Raw genomic sequence first — 19,045 nt, forward strand, 5'->3', positions numbered from 1 at the left:
GTGAGTGTGTGATATGGGGGTTGGAGCTATGTTTTACTTCAAAACAATGGCAACAGCGCCATGTTGATCTGAGCCTTGCTGTCGAAAAACCATATTAGTGTCCGACTTTCATCAGTTGCAGAAACACCTCCCCTGAATTCACCTTCCTCAACTTTCGTTTTCACTCGGTTGTTTTCGTTTTCAGTCGGTTGTTTTCGCCATTACGTCGATGCACGGCGCGGCCCATCGACGACGCTAGGGACAACGTACACAATGGGCGTTTCACGTCTCCTGAAAGGTATCTCTGAGAAAACTACAATCAGTTCTCAAACTACAAACTGGTCCTTGTGGGTCCTTTCTATAACCGAGTAGTTTATCGCTGACGATTTATAGAACTGTAAAATATTGAATGAAAATAAAGCAAATACACGTTAAACAAGACTCGGTCTTCAAAAAGTGATGGTTTTATGTAATACTTGGTGTGATTATTGTTATTTAATGGAATGGTTTTATCCTTAGTTGAGACTTTAAATAGACGAACCGCTTCAGGCAATGAGGAAGACACATGCCCGCTTCCTTTTCCGCCACACAGATTAAACTGGCAGTTGTTATTGTTGTGGAGGTCTGGGATTGACGTTTTTGCAGATGGATTTTCCCGATCCTTCGTGTTATTCAGGCAAATAAGACATAGGACAACTATAAGCCATTTACATATAGCACTTCTTACCACACGTACAGTGTAGTGTTCATTTAGTAAAACGGGCGAAACGCGGGTGTAAGTCTACCGAGATGTCTCTGCCACCGGAGAAAGCATCTGAACTAAAGCAGATCATACACAACCATCTGATCAAGGTAGCTAGTTACCGAAGCATTTAAAATGACCAATCTGATAGCTATGAAGTCATTAAAACTCGTTTTTCAACCACTCCACAAATGTCTTGTTAACAAACTATAGTTTCGGCAAGTCGGCTAGGACGTCTACTTTGTGCATGACACAAGTCATGCACAGATTATTTCACTTATAATTCACTGTATCTAGCTATGTACAAGGAAACACTTCTAGTTAAAGAGAGACTGTTGCCATTGAGGGAGAACAGCCAGGAGTGGGGCTTGAACCATTCTGTTCTAAGATTTAGTGACTCGTAGTAACGTGTGTTTTGTCAGATGAACATCCATGGGAAGATCAGGGATGTGTTGGCGGAGACCGTGAGAGAGGATCTGGACCCTGGACATAGCTCTCTGTCTGAGGAGGACTTCCTCCGGGCGTTGCAACGCAGGGGAATCGTAGACGATGTCATGAAGGATCTTCATTTCTCCAAGGTGAGTTATGGGAAATCCTCAGTTCAGCACGTTTTATTATCGGAGGTTGAAAGCAGCTTTCTACAGAAGTCCGGAGAGGACATGAATATAGACCAAAATTAATTCCCTTGTTATGTCGAGACCACAACTTATCTCATGGCCACGACATAACAAACGTTGTTTAATTGAGACCACAACTTATCTCATGGTCACTACATAACAAACGTTGTTTAATTGAGACCAGGAGATAATCGGAAGTACCACACATCATCCATTCGTTTGTTCAGATGCACCGTGCAGGATTTAACCACCTCATCGTGGAGTCCTGTGGCTGTATTGGTCACAATGCACTCCTGGGGCATTTAAGCCTCGAACAATGCCTGACAAGCAGCCCTGTCTCCCAGGCTGTGTGCCGCCCCCAAGACCACAGCCAATCGCATGCAAGGAACAACGCAGCTAACTTGGCTAGTTAGCTGGATCGTCTTACTAGAATGTTGTCTATGCTGATTGTTAGCTTGCATAACTGATATGTGTATAACTATAATGGACACTATTTGTTTTGTGGATAATATTTAAATGTACAGTGGATCAACTCCATTCCTGATAGGCTGATCAGATTCAATTTCAGCCTCAGAGGCTGCTGAATCAGGATGCTGCCTTTAGAGGCTGTTTCATAGGTAAAGCTCCTTGCAGGCGGATTGATGCATATAATCCAGAGTAGTTGTGCTCTATTCCTGGCAGGTGGATCAGATTCAATAGCAGCCTCAGAGCTAGATCAGATTCAATTTCAGCCTCAGAGCTAGATCAGATTCAATTTCAGCCTCAGAGCTAGATCAGATTCAATTTCAGCCTCAGAGCTAGATCAGATTCAATTTCAGCCTCAGAGCTAGATCAGATTCTATAGCATCCTCAGAGCTAGATCAGATTCTATAGCAGCCTCAGAGCTAGATCAGATTCTATAGCATCCTCAGAGCTAGATCAGATTCTATAGCAGCCTCAGAGCTAGATCAGATTCAATAGCAGCCTCAGAGCTAGATCAGATTCTATAGCAGTCTCAGAGCTAGATCAGATTCTATAGCAGTCTCAGAGCTAGATCAGATTCTATAGCAGCCTCAGAGCTAGATCAGATTCTATAGCAGCCTCAGAGCTAGATCAGATTCAATAGCAGCCTCAGAGCTAGATCAGATTCAATAGCAGCCTCAGAGCTAGATCAGATTCTATAGCAGCCTCAGAGCTAGATCAGATTCTATAGCAGTCTCAGAGCTAGATCAGATTCTATAGCAGTCTCAGAGCTAGATCAGATTCAATAGCAGCCTCAGAGCTAGATCAGATTCAATAGCAGCCTCAGAGCTAGATCAGATTCAACAGCAGCCTCAGAGGCTGATAAGTCAGTATGCTGTCTGCAAGGAGCCTTACATATGAAACAGCCTACAAAGGCAGCATCCCGAGAGGCTCAGAGGCAGCATCCCGAGAGGCTCAGAGGCAGCATCCCGAGAGGCTCAGGGGCAGCATCCCGAGAGGCTCTGAGGCAGCATCCCGAGAGGCTCAGAGGCAGCATCCCGAGAGGCTCAGGGGCAGCATCCCGAGAGGCTCAGAGGCAGCATCCCGAGAGGCTCAGAGGCAGCATCCCGAGAGGCTCAGAGGCAGCATCCCGAGAGGCTCAGGGGCAGCATCCCGAGAGGCTCAGAGGCAGCATCCCGAGAGGCTCAGGGGCAGCATCCCGAGAGGCTCAGAGGCAGCATCCCGAGAGGCTCAGAGGCAGCATCCTGAGAGGCTCAGAGGCAGCATCCCGAGAGGCTCAGAGGCAGCATCCCGAGAGGCTCAGAGGCAGCATCCCGAGAGGCTCTGAGGCAGCATCCTGAGGCTGCTATTGGATCTGATCAGCCGGTCAGGAATGAAGCTCACCCACTCTGTAAATGTAAATAGCATCCATAAAACATAGTGTCCCTTACAGATAAACACATATCAGGTATGCAAGCTAACAACCAGCACAGATAACAAGCTCGCTAGCTGACAAAACTACCTTGCTGGCTCGCTTACTCGCTCACAAGACGAGCCAAGTTAGCTGCGTTGTTGCTTGATCCACCAGGGGCTCTGATCCACCAGGGGCTCTGATCCACCAGGGGCTCTGATCCACCAGGGGCTCTGATCCACCAGGGGCTCTGATCCACCGCCGGCTCTGATCCACCGCCGGCTCTGATCCACCAGGGGCTCTGATCCACCGCGGGCTCTGTTCCACCAGGGGCTCTGATCCAACGCGGGCTCTGATAGAAACGTAGAAACTGATAATGATCTCCAAACACAAATGAAAGCATGATGTCAGCATGAAATGTACCATCCCTTAGTGTAGCAGTCAATAAAAACATGGGCTCTGATCCACCAGGGGCTCTGATCCACCAGGGGCTCTGATCCACCGCGGGCTCTGATCCACCAGGGGCTCTGATCCACCAGGGGCTCTGATCCACCGCGGGCTCTGATCCACCAGGGGCTCTGATCCAACGCGGGCTCTGATCCACCAGGGGCTCTGATCCACCAGGGGCTCTGATCCACCAGGGGCTCTGATCCACCGCCGGCTCTGATCCACCGCGGGCTCTGATCCACCAGGGGCTCTGATCCACCGCGGGCTCTGATCCACCAGGGGCTCTGATCCAACGCGGGCTCTGATCCACCAGGGGCTCTGATCCACCAGGGGCTCTGATCCACCGCGGGCTCTGATCCACCAGGGGCTCTGATCCACCGCGGGCTCTGATCCACCAGGGGCTCTGATCCACCAGGGGCTCTGATCCACCAGGGGCTCTGATCCACCAGGGGCTCTGATCCACCAGGGGCTCTGATCCACCGCGGGCTCTGATCCACCAGGGGCTCTGATCCACCGCGGGCTCTGATCCATCGCGGGCTCTGATCCACCAGGGGCTCTGATCCACCGCGGGCTCTGATCCACCAGGGGCTCTGATCCACCAGGGGCTCTGATCCACCAGGGGCTTTGATCCACTGCGGGCTCTGATCCAACAGGGGCTCTGATCCAACGCGGGCTCTGATCCACCAGGGGCTCTGATCCACCGCGGGCTCTGATCCACCGCGGGCTCTGATCCAACGCGGGCTCTGATCCACCAGGGGCTCTGATCCACCGCGGGCTCTGATCCACCAGGGGCTCTGATCCACCGCGGGCTCTGATCCACCAGGGGCTCTGATCCACCAGGGGCTCTGATCCACCAGGGGCTCTGATCCACCAGGGGCTCTGATCCACCGCCGGCTCTGATCCACTCCTATTTGTAGAGTTTATCTCGTCATCTCAACAAAACAACTTTTGTTAAGTAGTGTTCATGACATAAATAAGTTGTGATCTCAACATAATGAGGGGGTTTGTAGTGTTCATGACATAAATAAGTTGTGATCTCAACATAATGAGGGGATTGTAGTGTTCATGACATAAATAAGTTGTGATCTCAACATAATGAGGGGGTTTGTAGTGTTCATGACATAAATAAGTTGTGATCTCAACATAATGAGGGGTTTGTAGTGTTCATGACATAAATAAGTTGTGATCTCAACATAATGAGGGGGTTTGTAGTGTTCATGACATAAATAAGTTGTGATCTCAACATAATGAGGGGTTTGTAGTGTTCATGACATAAATAAGTTGTGATCTCAACATAATGAGGGGGTTTGTAGTGTTCATGACATAAGTTGTGATCTCAACATAATGAGGGGGTTTGTAGTGTTCATGACATAAGTTGTGATCTCAACATAATGAGGGGGTTTGTAGTGTTCATGACATAAGTTGTGATCTCAACATAATGAGGGGTTTGTTTTATGTCCTCTCTGGGCTTCCGTACCTTCATAACGTTGACAGTGTTTTGACAGGAAGTGCCTGACACCGAGTTAGGACTCCAGAACAGTCCGAAGCCTGCAACTCACTTTATTGACAAGGACCCGACGAAGCTCAAGAAAAGTAAGAAAAACTGTTCCCGGGGAGATTGAGCGAGCCGTCTCTTGGAGCACCTGACGTTCCCTTACTACCGTTCAGTGTCAAATGATTGTATTTCTGTCCTCCCAGCCAACATGGACCCAGCGAGGAGGTACCTGTACCTCCAGGTCCTGGGGGGTAAGGCCTTTCTAGAGCACCTCCAGGAGCCAGAGCCTCTACCTGGTCAGGTCTGCTCCACCTTCACCCTCTACCTGCACTTCAGGAACCAGCGCTTCCACTCCAAGCCTGTCCCCTGTGCCTGTGAGCCAGACCTGCAGGAGGGCTTCCTGCTGGAGATACACAGAGAGGGCCTGGGTACAGACGGGTTGACTGCCTGATGTTACACAACTGCTTTACTGTAGACAACAGTGCCTCCTTTCATTTACCTTTAATCCCTGTTGTAAAGTAGTCCTGTTTACTATAGTTGACCTGTTTACTAGTAGTCCTGTTTACTATAGTTGACCTGTTTACTAGTAGTCCTGTTTACTAGTAGTCCTGTTTACTATAGTTGACCTGTTTACTAGTAGTCCTGTTTACTAGTAGTCCTGTTTACTAGTAGTCCTGTTTACTATAGTTGACCTGTTTACTAGTAGTCCTGTTTACTAGTTGACCTGTTTACTAGTAGTCCTGTTTACTATAGTTGACCTGTTTACTAGTAGTCCTGTTTACTATAGTTGTCCTGTTTACTATAGTTGACCTGTTTACTATAATTGACCTGTTTACTAGTAGTCCTGTTTACTATAGTTGACCTGTTTACTAGTAGTCCTGTTTACTAGTAGTCCTCTTTACTATAGTTGACCTGTTTACTAGTTGACCTGTTTACTAGTAGTCCTGTTTACTATAGTAGTCCTGTTTACTATAGTAGTCCTGTTTACTATAGTTGACCTGTTTACTATAGTTGACCTGTTTACTAGTAGTCCTGTTTACTATAGTTGACCTGTTTACTATAGTTGACCTGTTTACTAGTAGACCTGTTTACTAGTAGTCCTGTTTACTAGTAGTCCTGTTTACTAGTTGACCTGTTTACTAGTAGTCCTGTTTACTAGTAGTCCTGTTTACTATAGTTGACCTGTTTACTAGTAGTCCTGTTTACTAGTTGACCTGTTTACTAGTAGTCCTGTTTACTAGTAGTCCTGTTTACTAGTAGTCCTGTTTACTATAGTTGACCTGTTTACTAGTAGTCCTGTTTACTAGTTGACCTGTTTACTAGTAGTCCTGTTTACTATAGTTGACCTGTTTACTAGTAGTCCTGTTTACTATAGTTGTCCTGTTTACTATAGTTGACCTGTTTACTATAATTGACCTGTTTACTAGTAGTCCTGTTTACTATAGTTGACCTGTTTACTAGTAGTCCTGTTTACTAGTAGTCCTCTTTACTATAGTTGACCTGTTTACTAGTTGACCTGTTTACTATAGTTGACCTGTTTACTAGTAGTCCTGTTTACTATAGTTGACCTGTTTACTATAGTTGACCTGTTTACTAGTAGACCTGTTTACTAGTAGTCCTGTTTACTAGTAGTCCTGTTTACTAGTTGACCTGTTTACTAGTAGTCCTGTTTACTAGTAGTCCTGTTTACTATAGTTGACCTGTTTACTAGTAGACCTGTTTACTATAGTTGACCTGTTTACTATAGTTGACCTGTTTACTATAGTTGACCTGTTTACTAGTAGTCCTGTTTACTATAGTTGACCTGTTTACTAGTAGTCCTGTTTACTAGTAGTCCTGTTTACTATAGTTGACCTGTTTACTATCGTTGACCTGTTTACTAGTAGTCCTGTTTACTATAGTTGACCTGTTTACTATAGTTGACCTGTTTACTATAGTTTACCTGTTTACTAGTAGTCCTGTTTACTATAGTTGACCTGTTTACTAGTAGTCCTGTTTCATAGTTGACCTGTTTACTATAGTTGACCTGTTTACTAGTAGTCCTGTTACATAGTTGACCTGTTTACTAGTAGACCTGTTTACTAGTAGTCCTGTTTACTAGTAGTCCTGTTTACTAGTAGTCCTGTTTACTAGTAGTCCTGTTTACTATAGTTGACCTGTTTACTAGTAGTCCTGTTTACTAGTTGACCTGTTTACTAGTAGTCCTGTTTACTATAGTTGACCTGTTTACTAGTAGTCCTGTTTACTATAGTTGACCTGTTTACTATAGTTGACCTGTTTACTAGTAGTCCTGTTTACTAGTAGTCCTGTTTACTATAGTTGACCTGTTTACTAGTAGTCCTGTTTACTAGTAGTCCTGTTTACTATAGTTGACCTGTTTACTAGTAGTCCTGTTTACTAGTTGACCTGTTTACTAGTAGTCCTGTTTACTAGTAGTCCTGTTTACTAGTAGTCCTGTTTACTATAGTTGACCTGTTTACTAGTAGTCCTGTTTACTAGTTGACCTGTTTACTAGTAGTCCTGTTTACTAGTTGACCTGTTTACTAGTGGTCATGTTTACTATAGTTGACCTGTTTACTAGTAGTCCTGTTTACTATAGTTGACCTGTTTACTCGTAGTCCTGTTTACTATAGTTGACCTGTTTACTATAGTTGACCTGTTTACTAGTAGTCCTGTCTACTAGTAGTCCTGTTTACTAGTAGTCCTGTTTACTATAGTTGACCTGTTTACTAGTAGTCCTGTTTACTATAGTTGACCTGTTTACTAGTAGTCCTGTTTACTATAGTTGACCTGTTTACTAGTAGTCCTCTTTACTATAGTTGACCTGTTTACTAGTAGTCCTGTTTACTAGTAGTCCTGTTTACTAGTAGTCCTGTTTACTATAGTTGACCTGTTTACTAGTAGTCCTGTTTACTATAGTTGACCTGTTTACTATAGTTGACCTGTTTACTAGTAGTCCTGTCTACTAGTAGTCCTGTTTACTAGTAGTCCTGTTTACTATAGTTGACCTGTTTACTAGTAGTCCTGTTTACTATAGTTGACCTGTTTACTATAGTTGACCTGTTTACTAGTAGTCCTGTTTACTAGTAGTCCTGTTTACTAGTAGTCCTGTTTACTATAGTTGACCTGTTTACTAGTAGACCTGTTTACTAGTTGACCTGTTTACTATAGTTGACCTGTTTACTAGTAGTCCTGTTTACTAGTAGTCCTGTTTACTAGTTTACCTGTTTACTAGTAGTCCTGTTTACTAGTAGACCTGTTTACTATAGTTGACCTGTTTACTAGTAGTCCTGTTTACTAGTAGTCCTGTTTACTATAGTTGACCTGTTTACTAGTAGTCCTGTTTACTAGTTGGCCTGTTTACTATAGTTGACCTGTTTACTAGTAGTCCTGTTTACTAGTAGTCCTGTTTACTATAGTTGACCTGTTTACTAGTAGTCCTGTTTACTAGTAGACCTGTTTACTAGTAGTCCTGTTTACTATAGTTGACCTGTTTACTATAGTTGACCTGTTTACTAGTAGACCTGTTTACTATAGTTGACCTGTTTACTAGTAGTCCTGTTTACTAGTAGTCCTGTTTACTAGTTGACCTGTTTACTATAGTAGACCTGTTTACTAGTAGTCCTGTTTACTAGTTGACCTGTTTACTATAGTTGACCTGTTTACTAGTAGTCCTGTTTACTATAATTGACCTGTTTACTAGTAGACCTGTTTACTAGTAGTCCTGTTTACTAGTTGACCTGTTTACTATAGTTGACCTGTTTACTAGTAGTCCTGTTTACTAGTAGTCCTCTTTACTATAGTTGACCTGTTTACTAGTAGTCCTGTTTACTAGTAGTCCTGTTTACTAGTTGACCTGTTTACTATAGTTGACCTGTTTACTATAGTTGACCTGTTTACTATAGTTGACCTGTTTACTATAGTTGACCTGTTTACTATTGTTGACCTGTTTACTAGTAGTCCTGTTTACTATAGTTGACCTGTTTATTATAGTTGACCTGTTTACTAGTAGTCCTGTTTACTTGTAGACCTGTTTACTAGTAGTCCTGTTTACTTGTAAACCTGTTTACTAGTTGACCTGTTTTACTGTAGTTAGTCTTTACTTGGTTTAGCGACTCCCTGTGGCGGGCCGGGCGCCTGCAGGCTGACCTCGATGGTCAGTTGAACAGTGTTTCCTCTGACACTGTGGTGCGGCTGGCTTCCTGGTTAAACCGGCGGGTGTTAAGAAGCGCGGTTTGTCGGGTCACGTTTCAGAGGACGCACGACTGGACCTTCGTCTCCAGAGCCCGTAGGGGAGTCGCAGCGATGAGATGGGAATTGGGGAGGAAAAGGGGATACCAACAACAACAACAACAACAACAACGTAATAATTGATCATCTCTGAACAGGCTTATTGTCCGCGACCTTCCTTTGTCTCTGTGTCTAACAGGCGATGGCAGTAAGATGGCAGATGCCACCACGATGTTGTCTATCTGTGACCCGGTCCACCTGGTGTTGATAAAGAGAGACGCGTCCAGCGAGACCACCCTGGTCTCCTCTTACTTCCTGGACTGGAGGACCGTTCTCTCCTCTCCCTCTGGGAAGACCAGCGTTGCCGTCGAGCTGCTTGGAGTCGGTAAGGACACTCGGGTTAAACTATTTGAGGTTTGCATTTTCTATTAATTAGCCTGATTTTCACCCAGTTAAATACATAGAAATTAAAGACAAAAGAGAGGGAAAACATCCTCTCTGCTGTTCTGGGTTTCTGTTCTGTTCCAACTGTCGGTAGTGAGTGTAAGGTGTTTCTGTTCTGTCCTCTAACAGGTAGTGATTGTAAGGTGTTTCTGTTCTGTCCTCTAACAGGTAGTGATTGTAAGGTGTTTCTGTTCTGTCCTCTAACAGGTAGTGAGTGTAAGGTGCTTCTGTTCTGTCCTCTAACAGGTAGTGAGTGTAAGGTGTTGCTGTTCTGTCCTCTAACAGGTAGTGAGTGTAAGGTGTTTCTGTTCTGTCCTCTAACAGGTAGTGATTGTAAGGTGCTTCTGTTCTGTCCTCTAACAGGTAGTGAGTGTAAGGTGTTGCTGTTCTGTCCTCTAACAGGTAGTGATTGTAAGGTGCTTCTGTTCTGTCCTCTAACAGGTAGTGAGTGTAAGGTGTTGCTGTTCTGTCCTCTAACAGGTAGTGAGTGTAAGGTGTTTCTGTTCTGTCCTCTAACAGGTAGTGAGTGTAAGGTGTTTCTGTTCTGTCCTCTAACAGGTAGTGAGTGTAAGGTGTTTCTGTTCTGTCCTCTAACAGGTAGTGAGTGTAAGGTGTTTCTGTTCTGTCCTAACAGGTAGTGATTGTATGGTGTTTCTGTTCTGTCCTCTAACAGGTAGTGATTGTAAGGTGTTTCTGTTCTGTCCTCTAACAGGTAGTGAGTGTAAGGTGTTTCTGTTCTGTCCTCTAACAGGTAGTGAGTGTAAGGTGTTTCTGTTCTGTCCTCTAACAGGTAGTGATTGTAAGGTGTTTCTGTTCTGTCCTCTAACAGGTAGTGAGTGTAAGGTGTTTCTGTTCTGTCCTCTAACAGGTAGTGAGTGTAAGGTGTTTCTGTTCTGTCCTAACGGGTAGTGAGTGTAAGGTGTTTCTGTTCTGTCCTCTAACAGGTAGTGATTGTAAGGTGCTTCTGTTCTGTCCTCTAACAGGTAGTGAGTGTAAGGTGTTGCTGTTCTGTCCTCTAACAGGTAGTGAGTGTAAGGTGTTTCTGTTCTGTCCTCTAACAGGTAGTGAGTGTAAGGTGTTTCTGTTCTGTCCTCTAACAGGTAGTGAGTGTAAGGTGTTTCTGTTCTGTCCTCTAACAGGTAGTGAGTGTAAGGTGTTTCTGTTCTGTCCTAACAGGTAGTGATTGTATGGTGTTTCTGTTCTGTCCTCTAACAGGTAGTGATTGTAAGGTGTTTCTGTTCTGTCCTCTAACAGGTAGTGAGTGTAAGGTGTTTCTGTTCTGTCCTCTAACAGGTAGTGAGTGTAAGGTGTTTCTGTTCTGTCCTCTAACAGGTAGTGAGTGTAAGGTGTTTCTGTTCTGTCCTCTAACAGGTAGTGATTGTAAGGTGTTTCTGTTCTGTCCTCTAACAGGTAGTGATTGTAAGGTGTTTCTGTTCTGTCCTCTAACAGGTAGTGATTGTAAGGTGTTTCTGTTCTGTCCTCTAACAGGTAGTGAGTGTAAGGTGTTTCTGTTCTGTCCTCTAACAGGTAGTGAGTGTAAGGTGTTTCTGTTCTGTCCTCTAACAGGTAGTGAGTGTAAGGTGTTTCTGTTCTGTCCTCTAACAGGTAGTGAGTGTAAGGTGTTTCTGTTCTGTCCTCTAACAGGTAGTGAGTGTAAGGTGTTTCTGTTCTGTCCTCTAACAGGTAGTGAGTGTAAGGTGTTTCTGTTCTGTCCTCTAACAGGTAGTGAGTGTAAGGTGTTTCTGTTCTGTCCTCTAACAGGTAGTGAGTGTAAGGTGTTTCTGTTCTGTCCTCTAACAGGTGTTCAGTATGTGATGTATCCTAACAGGTGTTCAGTATGTGATGTATCCTAACAGGTGTTCAGTATGTGATGTGTCCTAACAGGTGTTCAGTATGTGATGTGTCCTAACAGGTGTTCAGTATGTGATGTATCCTACCAGGTGTTCAGTATGTGATGTATCCTAACAGGTGTTCAGTATGTGATGTATCCTAACAGGTGTTCAGTATGTGATGTATCCTAACAGGTGTTCAGTATGTGATGTATCCTACCAGGTGTTCAGTATGTGATGTATCCTAACAGGTGTTCAGTATGTGATGTATCCTAACAGGTGTTCAGTATGTGATGTGTCCTAACAGGTGTTCAGTATGTGATGTATCCTAACAGGTGTTCAGTATGTGATGTATCCTAACAGGTGTTCAGTATGTGATGTATCCTAACAGGTGTTCAGTATGTGATGTGTCCTAACAGGTGTTCAGTATGTGATGTATCCTAACAGGTGTTCAGTATGTGATGTATCCTAACAGGTGTTCAGTATGTGATGTATCCTAACAGGTGTTCAGTATGTGATGTGTCCTAACAGGTGTTCAGTAGGTGATGTATCCTAACAGGTGTTCAGTAGGTGATGTATCCTAACAGGTGTTCAGTATGTGATGTGTCCTAACAGGTGTTCAGTAGGTGATGTATCCTACCAGGTGTTCAGTATGTGATGTGTCCTAACAGGTGTTCAGTATGTGATGTATCCTACCAGGTGTTCAGTATGTGATGTGTCCTACCAGGTGTTCAGTAGGTGATGTATCCTAACAGGTGTTCAGTAGGTGATGTATCCTAACAGGTGTTCAGTATGTGATGTATCCTAACAGGTGTTCAGTAGGTGATGTATCCTAACAGGTGTTCAGTATGTGATGTATCCTAACAGGTGTTCAGTAGGTGATGTATCCTAACAGGTGTTCAGTATGTGATGTATCCTAACAGGTGTTCAGTATGTCTCCTCTGTATCCTAACAGGTAGTGAATGTAAGGTGACGGCTGGTGTACTCAACATGAGTCTTGACCTTTACCCTCCTCTGTCAGAGGTCCTGTCACCTGACATCATCACCACACAGGTCAGAGACTGGTTGTAATGCTGCTATGCTCTGTCATGTTGTCACGCAATGATTCACTGACATCTTCCTCCCTAAGAGGCAGACATTTATATGGTTCCTCCCTAAGAGGCAGACATTTATATTGTTCCTTTATATTGTTCCTTTCTAAGAGGCAGACATTTATATCGTTCCTTTCTAAGAGGCAGACATTTATATGGTTCCTCCCTAAGAGGCAGACATTTATATTGTTCCTCCCTAAGAGGCAGACATTTATATTGTTCCTCCCTAAGAGGCAGACATTGATATGGTTCCTCCCTAAGAGGCAGACATTTATATTGTTCCTCCCTAAGAGGCAGACATTTATATTGTTCCTCCCTAGGAGGCAGACATTTATATGGTTCCTCCCTAAGAGGCAGACATTTATATTGTTCCTCCCTAAGAGGCAGGGGTTGATAGTGATTGTTCCTTTCTAAGAGGCAGACATTTATATCGTTCCTTTCTAAGAGGCAGACATTTATATGGTTCCTCCCTAAGAGGCAGACATTTATATTGTTCCTTCCTAAGAGGCAGACATTTATATGTTCCTCCCTAAGAGGCAGACATTTATATTGTTCCTCCCTAAGAGGCAGACATTTATATCGTTCCTTTCTAAGAGGCAGACATTTATATCGTTCCTTTCTAAGAGGCAGACATTTATATGGTTCCTCCCTAAGAGGCAGACATTTATATTGTTCCTTCCTAAGAGGCAGACATTTATATGTTCCTCCCTAAGAGGCAGACATTTATATTGTTCCTCCCTAAGAGGCAGACATTTATATTGTTCCTCCCTAAGAGGCAGACATTTATATTGTTCCTCCCTAAGAGGCAGACATTGATATGGTTCCTCCCTAAGAGGCAGACATTTATATTGTTCCTCCCTAAGAGGCAGACATTTATATTGTTCCTCCCTAGGAGGCAGACATTTATATGGTTCCTCCCTAAGAGGCAGACATTTATATTGTTCCTCCCTAAGAGGCAGGGGTTGATAGTGATTGTTCCTTTCTAAGAGGCAGACATTTATATCGTTCCTTTCTAAGAGGCAGACATTTATATGGTTCCTCCCTAAGAGGCAGACATTTATATTGTTCCTCCCTAAGAGGCAGACATTTATATTGTTCCTCCCTAAGAGGCAGACATTTATATTGTTCCTCCCTAAGAGGCAGACATTTATATTGTTCCTCCCTAAGAGGCAGGGGTTGATAGTGATTGTTCCTCCCTAAGAGGCAGACATTTATATTGTTCCTCCCTAAGAGGCAGACATTTATATTGTTCCTCCCTAAGAGGCAGACATTTATATGGTTCCTCCCTAAGAGGCAGACATTTATATTGTTCCTTTATATTGTTCCTCCCTAAGAGGCAGGGGTTGATAGTGATTGTTCCTCCCTAAGAGGCAGGGGTTGATAGTGATTGTTCCTCCCTAAGAGGCAGACATTTATATTGTTCCTTTATATTGTTCCTCCCTAAGAGGCAGGGGTTGATAGTGATTGTTCCTCCCTAAGAGGCAGGGGTTGATAGTGATTGTTCCTCCCTAAGAGGCAGGGGTTGATAGTGATTGTTCCTCCCTAAGAGGCAGGGGTTGATAGTGATTGTTCCTCCCTAAGAGGCAGGGGTTGATAGTGATTGTTCCTCCCTAAGAGGCAGGGGTTGATAGTGATTGTTCCTCCCTAAGAGGCAGGGGTTGATAGTGATTGTTCCTCCCTAAGAGGCAGGGGTTGATAGTGATTGTTCCTCCCTAAGAGGCAGGGGTTGATAGTGATTGTTCCTCCCTAAGAGGCAGGGGTTGATAGTGATTGTTCCTCCCTAAGAGGCAGGGGTTGATAGTGATTGTTCCTCCCTAAGAGGCAGGGGTTGATAGTGATTGTTCCTCCCTAAGAGGCAGGGGTTGATAGTGATTGTTCCCCCCTAAGAGGCAGGGGTTGATAGTGATTGTTCCTCCCTAAGAGGCAGGGGTTGATAGTGATTGTTCCTCCCTAAGAGGCAGGGGTTGATAGTGATTGTTCCTCCCTAAGAGGCAGGGGTTGATAGTGATTGTTCCTGGTGTTTATTGTCTGCAGCAGTCCCTGGAGCGGCAGAAGACGGCGGAGAAGGAGAGGCTGTTTCTGGTTTATGCGAAACAGTGGTGGAGAGAGTTTCTAGAGATCAGACAGGCCAACCAATCCAAACTGGTCAAGATCTTTGCTCAGGTCCTCACATGTTCAATAATATGTTTTTTAGGATGAGAATGGTGTCAACCGGACAGTGTGTTAGCCGTGCTGGGTGTTAGCCGTGCTGGGTGTTAGCCGTGCTGGGTGTTAGCCGTGCTGGGTGTTAGCCGTGCTGGGTGTTAGCCGGGCTGGGTGTTAGCCGTGCTGGGTGTTAGCCGTGCTGGGTGTTAGCCGTGCCGTGCTGGGTGTTAGCCGTGCCGTGCTGGGTGTTAGCCGGGCTGGGTGTTAGCCGTGCTGGGTGTTAGCCGTGCTGGGTGTTAGCCGTGCTGGGTGTTAGCCGTGCCGTGCTGGGTGTTAGCCGTGCCGGGTGTTAGCCGTGCCGGGTGTTAGCCGTGCCGGGTGTTAGCCGGGCCGGGTGTTAGCCGTGCAGGGTGTTAGCCGTGCAGGGTGTTAGCCGTGCAGGGTGTTAGCCGTGCAGGGTGTTAGCCGGGCTGGGTGTTAGCCGGGCTGGGTGTTAGCCGGGCTGGGTGTTAGCGGGGCTGGGTGTTAGCTGTGCCGTGCTGGGTGTTAGCCGTGCAGGGTGTTAGCCGTGCAGGGTGTTAGCCGTGCTGGGTGTTAGCCGTGCCGTGCTGGGTGTTAGCCGTGATGGGTGTTAGCCGTGCCGTGCTGGGTGTTAGTCGTGCTGGGTGTTAGCCGGGCTGGGTGTTAGCCGGGCTGGGTGTTAGCCGGGCTGGGTGTTAGCCGGGCTGGGTGTTAGCCGGGCTGGGTGTTAGCCGTGCTGGGTGTTAGCCGTGCAGGGTGTTAGCCGTGCTGGGTGTTAGCCGTGCCTGGTGTTAGCCGTGCTGGGTGTTAGCCGTGCTGGGTGTTAGCCGTGCTGGGTGTTAGCCGTGCTGGGTGTTAGCCGTGCTGGGTGTTAGTCGTGCTGGGTGTTAGCCGTGCCGTGCTGGGTGTTAGCCGTGCTGGGTGTTAGCCGTGCTGGGTGTTAGCCGTGCTGGGTGTTAGCCGTGCTGGGTGTTAGCCGGGCTGGGTGTTAGTCGTGCTGGGTGTTAGCCGTGCCGTGCTGGGTGTTAGTCGTGCTGGGTGTTAGTCGTGCTGGGTGTTAGCCGTGCCGTGCTGGGTGTTAGCCGGGCTCGGTGTTAGCCGTGCTGGGTGTTAGCCGTGCCGTGCTGGGTGTTAGCCGGGCTGGGTGTTAGCCGTGCAGGGTGTTATCCGTGCCGTGCTGGGTGTTAGCCGGGCTCGGTGTTAGCCGGGCTGGGTGTTAGTCGTGCTGGGTGTTAGCCGTGCCGTGCTGGGTGTTAGCCGTGCCGTGCTGGGTGTTAGCCGGGCTGGGTGTTAGCCGTGCAGGGTGTTATCCGTGCCGTGCTGGGTGTTATCCGTGCTGGGTGTTATCCGTGCAGGGTGTTAGCCGTGCAGGGTGTTAGCCGTGCAGGGTGTTAGCCGGGCTGGGTGTTAGCCGGGCTGGGTGTTAGCCGGGCTGGGTGTTAGCGGGGCTGGGTGTTAGCCGTGCCGTGCTGGGTGTTAGCCGTGCAGTGTGTTAGCCGTGCAGTGTGTTAGCCGTGCTGGGTGTTAGCCGTGCTGTGTGTTAGCCGGGCTGGGTGTTAGCCGTGCCGTGCTGGGTGTTAGCCGTGCTGGGTGTTAGTCGTGCTGGGTGTTAGCCGTGCCGTGCTGGGTGTTAGCCGGGCTCGGTGTTAGCCGGGCTGGGTGTTAGTCGTGCTGGGTGTTAGCCGTGCCGTGCTGGGTGTTAGCCGGGCTGGGTGTTAGCCGTGCAGGGTGTTAGCCGTGCCGTGCTGGGTGTTATCCGTGCTGGGTGTTATCCGTGCAGGGTGTTAGCCGTGCAGGGTGTTAGCCGTGCAGGGTGTTAGCCGGGCTGGGTGTTAGCCGGGCTGGGTGTTAGCCGGGCTGGGTGTTAGCGGGGCTGGGTGTTAGCCGTGCCGTGCTGGGTGTTAGCCGTGCAGTGTGTTAGCCGTGCAGTGTGTTAGCCGTGCTGGGTGTTAGCCGTGCTGTGTGTTAGCCGGGCTGGGTGTTAGCCGTGCCGTGCTGGGTGTTAGCCGTGCTGGGTGTTAGCCGTGCTGGGTGTTAGCCGGGCTGGGTGTTAGCCGGGCTGGGTGTTAGCCGGGCTGGGTGTTAGCGGGGCTGGGTGTTAGCCGTGCCGTGCTGGGTGTTAGCCGTGCAGTGTGTTAGCCGTGCTGGGTGTTAGCCGTGCTGTGTGTTAGCCGGGCTGGGTGTTAGCCATGCCGTGCTGGGTGTTAGCCGTGCTGGGTGTTAGTCGTGCTGGGTGTTAGCCGTGCCGTGCTGGGTGTTAGCCGGGCTCGGTGTTAGCCGGGCTGGGTGTTAGTCGTGCTGGGTGTTAGCCGTGCCGTGCTGGGTGTTAGCCGGGCTGGGTGTTAGCCGTGCAGGGTGTTAGCCGTGCCGTGCTGGGTGTTATCCGTGCAGGGTGTTAGCCGTGCAGGGTGTTAGCCGGGCTGGGTGTTAGCCGGGCTGGGTGTTAGCCGGGCTGGGTGTTAGCCGGGCTGGGTGTTAGCGGGGCTGGGTGTTAGCCGTGCCGTGCTGGGTGTTAGCCGTGCAGTGTGTTAGCCGTGCTGGGTGTTAGCCGTGCTGTGTGTTAGCCGGGCTGGGTGTTAGCCGTGCCGTGCTGGGTGTTAGCCGTGCTGGGTGTTAGCCGTGCTGGGTGTTAGCCGTGCGGGGTGTTAGCCGTGCTGGGTGTTAGCCGTGCAGGGTGTTAGCCGTGCAGGGTGTTAGCCGTGCTGGGTGTTAGCCGTGCTGGGTGTTAGCCGTGCTGGGTGTTAGCCGTGCTGGGTGTTAGCCGTGCCGTGCTGGGTGTTAGCCGTGCTGGGTGTTAGCCGTGCTGGGTGTTAGCCGTGCAGGGTGTTAGCCGTGCTGGGTGTTAGCCGTGCCGTGCTGGGTGTTAGCCGTGCTGGGTGTTAGCCGTGCTGGGTGTTAGCCGTGCTGGGTGTTAGCCGTGCAGGGTGTTAGTCGTGCTGGGTGTTATCCGGGCTGGGTGTTAGCCGTGCCGTGCTGGGTGTTAGCCGTGCTGGGTGTTAGCCGTGCTGGGTGTTAGCCGTGCTGGGTGTTAGCCGTGCTGGGTGTTAGCCGTGCCGTGCTGGGTGTTAGCCGTGCCGTGCTGGGTGTTAGCCGTGCCGTGCTGGGTGTTAGCCGTGCTGGGTGTTAGCCGGGCTGGGTGTTAGCCGGGCTGGGTGTTGCCGTGCTGGGTGTTAGCCGTGCTGGGTGTTAGCCGTGCCGTGCTGGGTGTTAGCCGTGCTGGGTGTTATCCGTGCCGTGCTGGGTGTTATCCGTGCTGGGTGTTATCCGTGCAGGGTGTTAGCCGTGCAGGGTGTTAGCCGTGCAGGGTGTTAGCCGTGCAGGGTGTTTAGCCGGGCTGGGTGTTAGCCGGGCTGGGTGTTAGCCGGGCTGGGTGTTAGCCGGGCTGGGTGTTAGCGGGGCTGGGTGTTAGCCGTGCTGGGTGTTATCCGGGTGTTAGCAGGGTGTTAGCCGTGCAGGGTGTTAGCCGGCTGGGTGTTAGCCGGGCTGGGTGTTAGCCGGGCTGGGTGTTAGCGGGGCTGGGTGTTAGCCGTGCCGTGCTGGGTGTTAGCCGTGCAGTGTGTTAGCCGTGCAGTGTGTTAGCCGTGCTGGGTGTTAGCCGTGCTGTGTGTTAGCCGGGCTGGGTGTTAGCCGTGCCGTGGTGTTAGCCGTGCTGGGTGTTAGCCGTGCTGGGTGTTAGCCGTGCTGGGTGTTAGCCGTGCAGGGTGTTAGCCGTGCAGGGTGTTAGCCGTGCTGGGTGTTAGCCGTGCTGGGTGTTAGCCGTGCTGGGTGTTAGCCGTGCTGGGTGTTAGCCGTGCTGGGTGTTAGCCGTGCTGGGTGTTAGCCGGGCTGGGTGTTAGCCGGGCTGGGTGTTAGCCGTGCCGTGCTGGGTGTTAGCCGTGCTGGGTGTTAGCCGTGCTGGGTGTTATCCGTGCTGGGTGTTATCCGTGCAGGGTGTTAGCCGTGCAGGGTGTTAGCCGTGCAGGGTGTTAGCCGGGCTGGGTGTTAGCCGGGCTGGGTGTTAGCCGGGCTGGGTGTTAGCGGGGCTGGGTGTTAGCCGTGCCGTGCTGGGTGTTAGCCGTGCAGTGTGTTAGCCGGGCTGGGTGTTAGCGGGGCTGGGTGTTAGCCGTGCCGTGCTGGGTGTTAGCCGTGCAGTGTGTTAGCCGTGCTGGGTGTT

General features: G+C 48.5%; 1 protein-coding gene across 3 annotated transcripts in view; it reads left to right on the plus strand.

Annotated features, from left to right (window-relative positions):
• The first annotated feature begins 552 nt into the window (after positions 1 to 552).
• Positions 553 to 19,045, plus strand: part of cep76 (centrosomal protein 76) — a 52,435-nt gene continuing 33,942 nt past the window's right edge. The window contains exons 1-7 of one of the 3 annotated variants that reach the window (XM_064946991.1): positions 553 to 831; positions 1,144 to 1,299; positions 5,143 to 5,230; positions 5,336 to 5,560; positions 9,562 to 9,747; positions 12,591 to 12,688; positions 14,761 to 14,889. In XM_064946991.1, the coding sequence (XP_064803063.1) occupies positions 769 to 831; positions 1,144 to 1,299; positions 5,143 to 5,230; positions 5,336 to 5,560; positions 9,562 to 9,747; positions 12,591 to 12,688; positions 14,761 to 14,889 (945 nt within the window). In that variant the 5' untranslated portion in view covers positions 553 to 768. The remainder of the gene's footprint in view (positions 832 to 1,143; positions 1,300 to 5,142; positions 5,231 to 5,335; positions 5,561 to 9,561; positions 9,748 to 12,590; positions 12,689 to 14,760; positions 14,890 to 19,045) is intronic. The other 2 variants (XM_064946992.1, XM_064946993.1) reach the window with 2 other exon arrangements.

Source organism: Oncorhynchus masou, chromosome 29 (genome assembly GCF_036934945.1).
Source record: "Oncorhynchus masou masou isolate Uvic2021 chromosome 29, UVic_Omas_1.1, whole genome shotgun sequence".
NCBI classification, from domain to species: domain Eukaryota; kingdom Metazoa; phylum Chordata; class Actinopteri; order Salmoniformes; family Salmonidae; genus Oncorhynchus; species Oncorhynchus masou.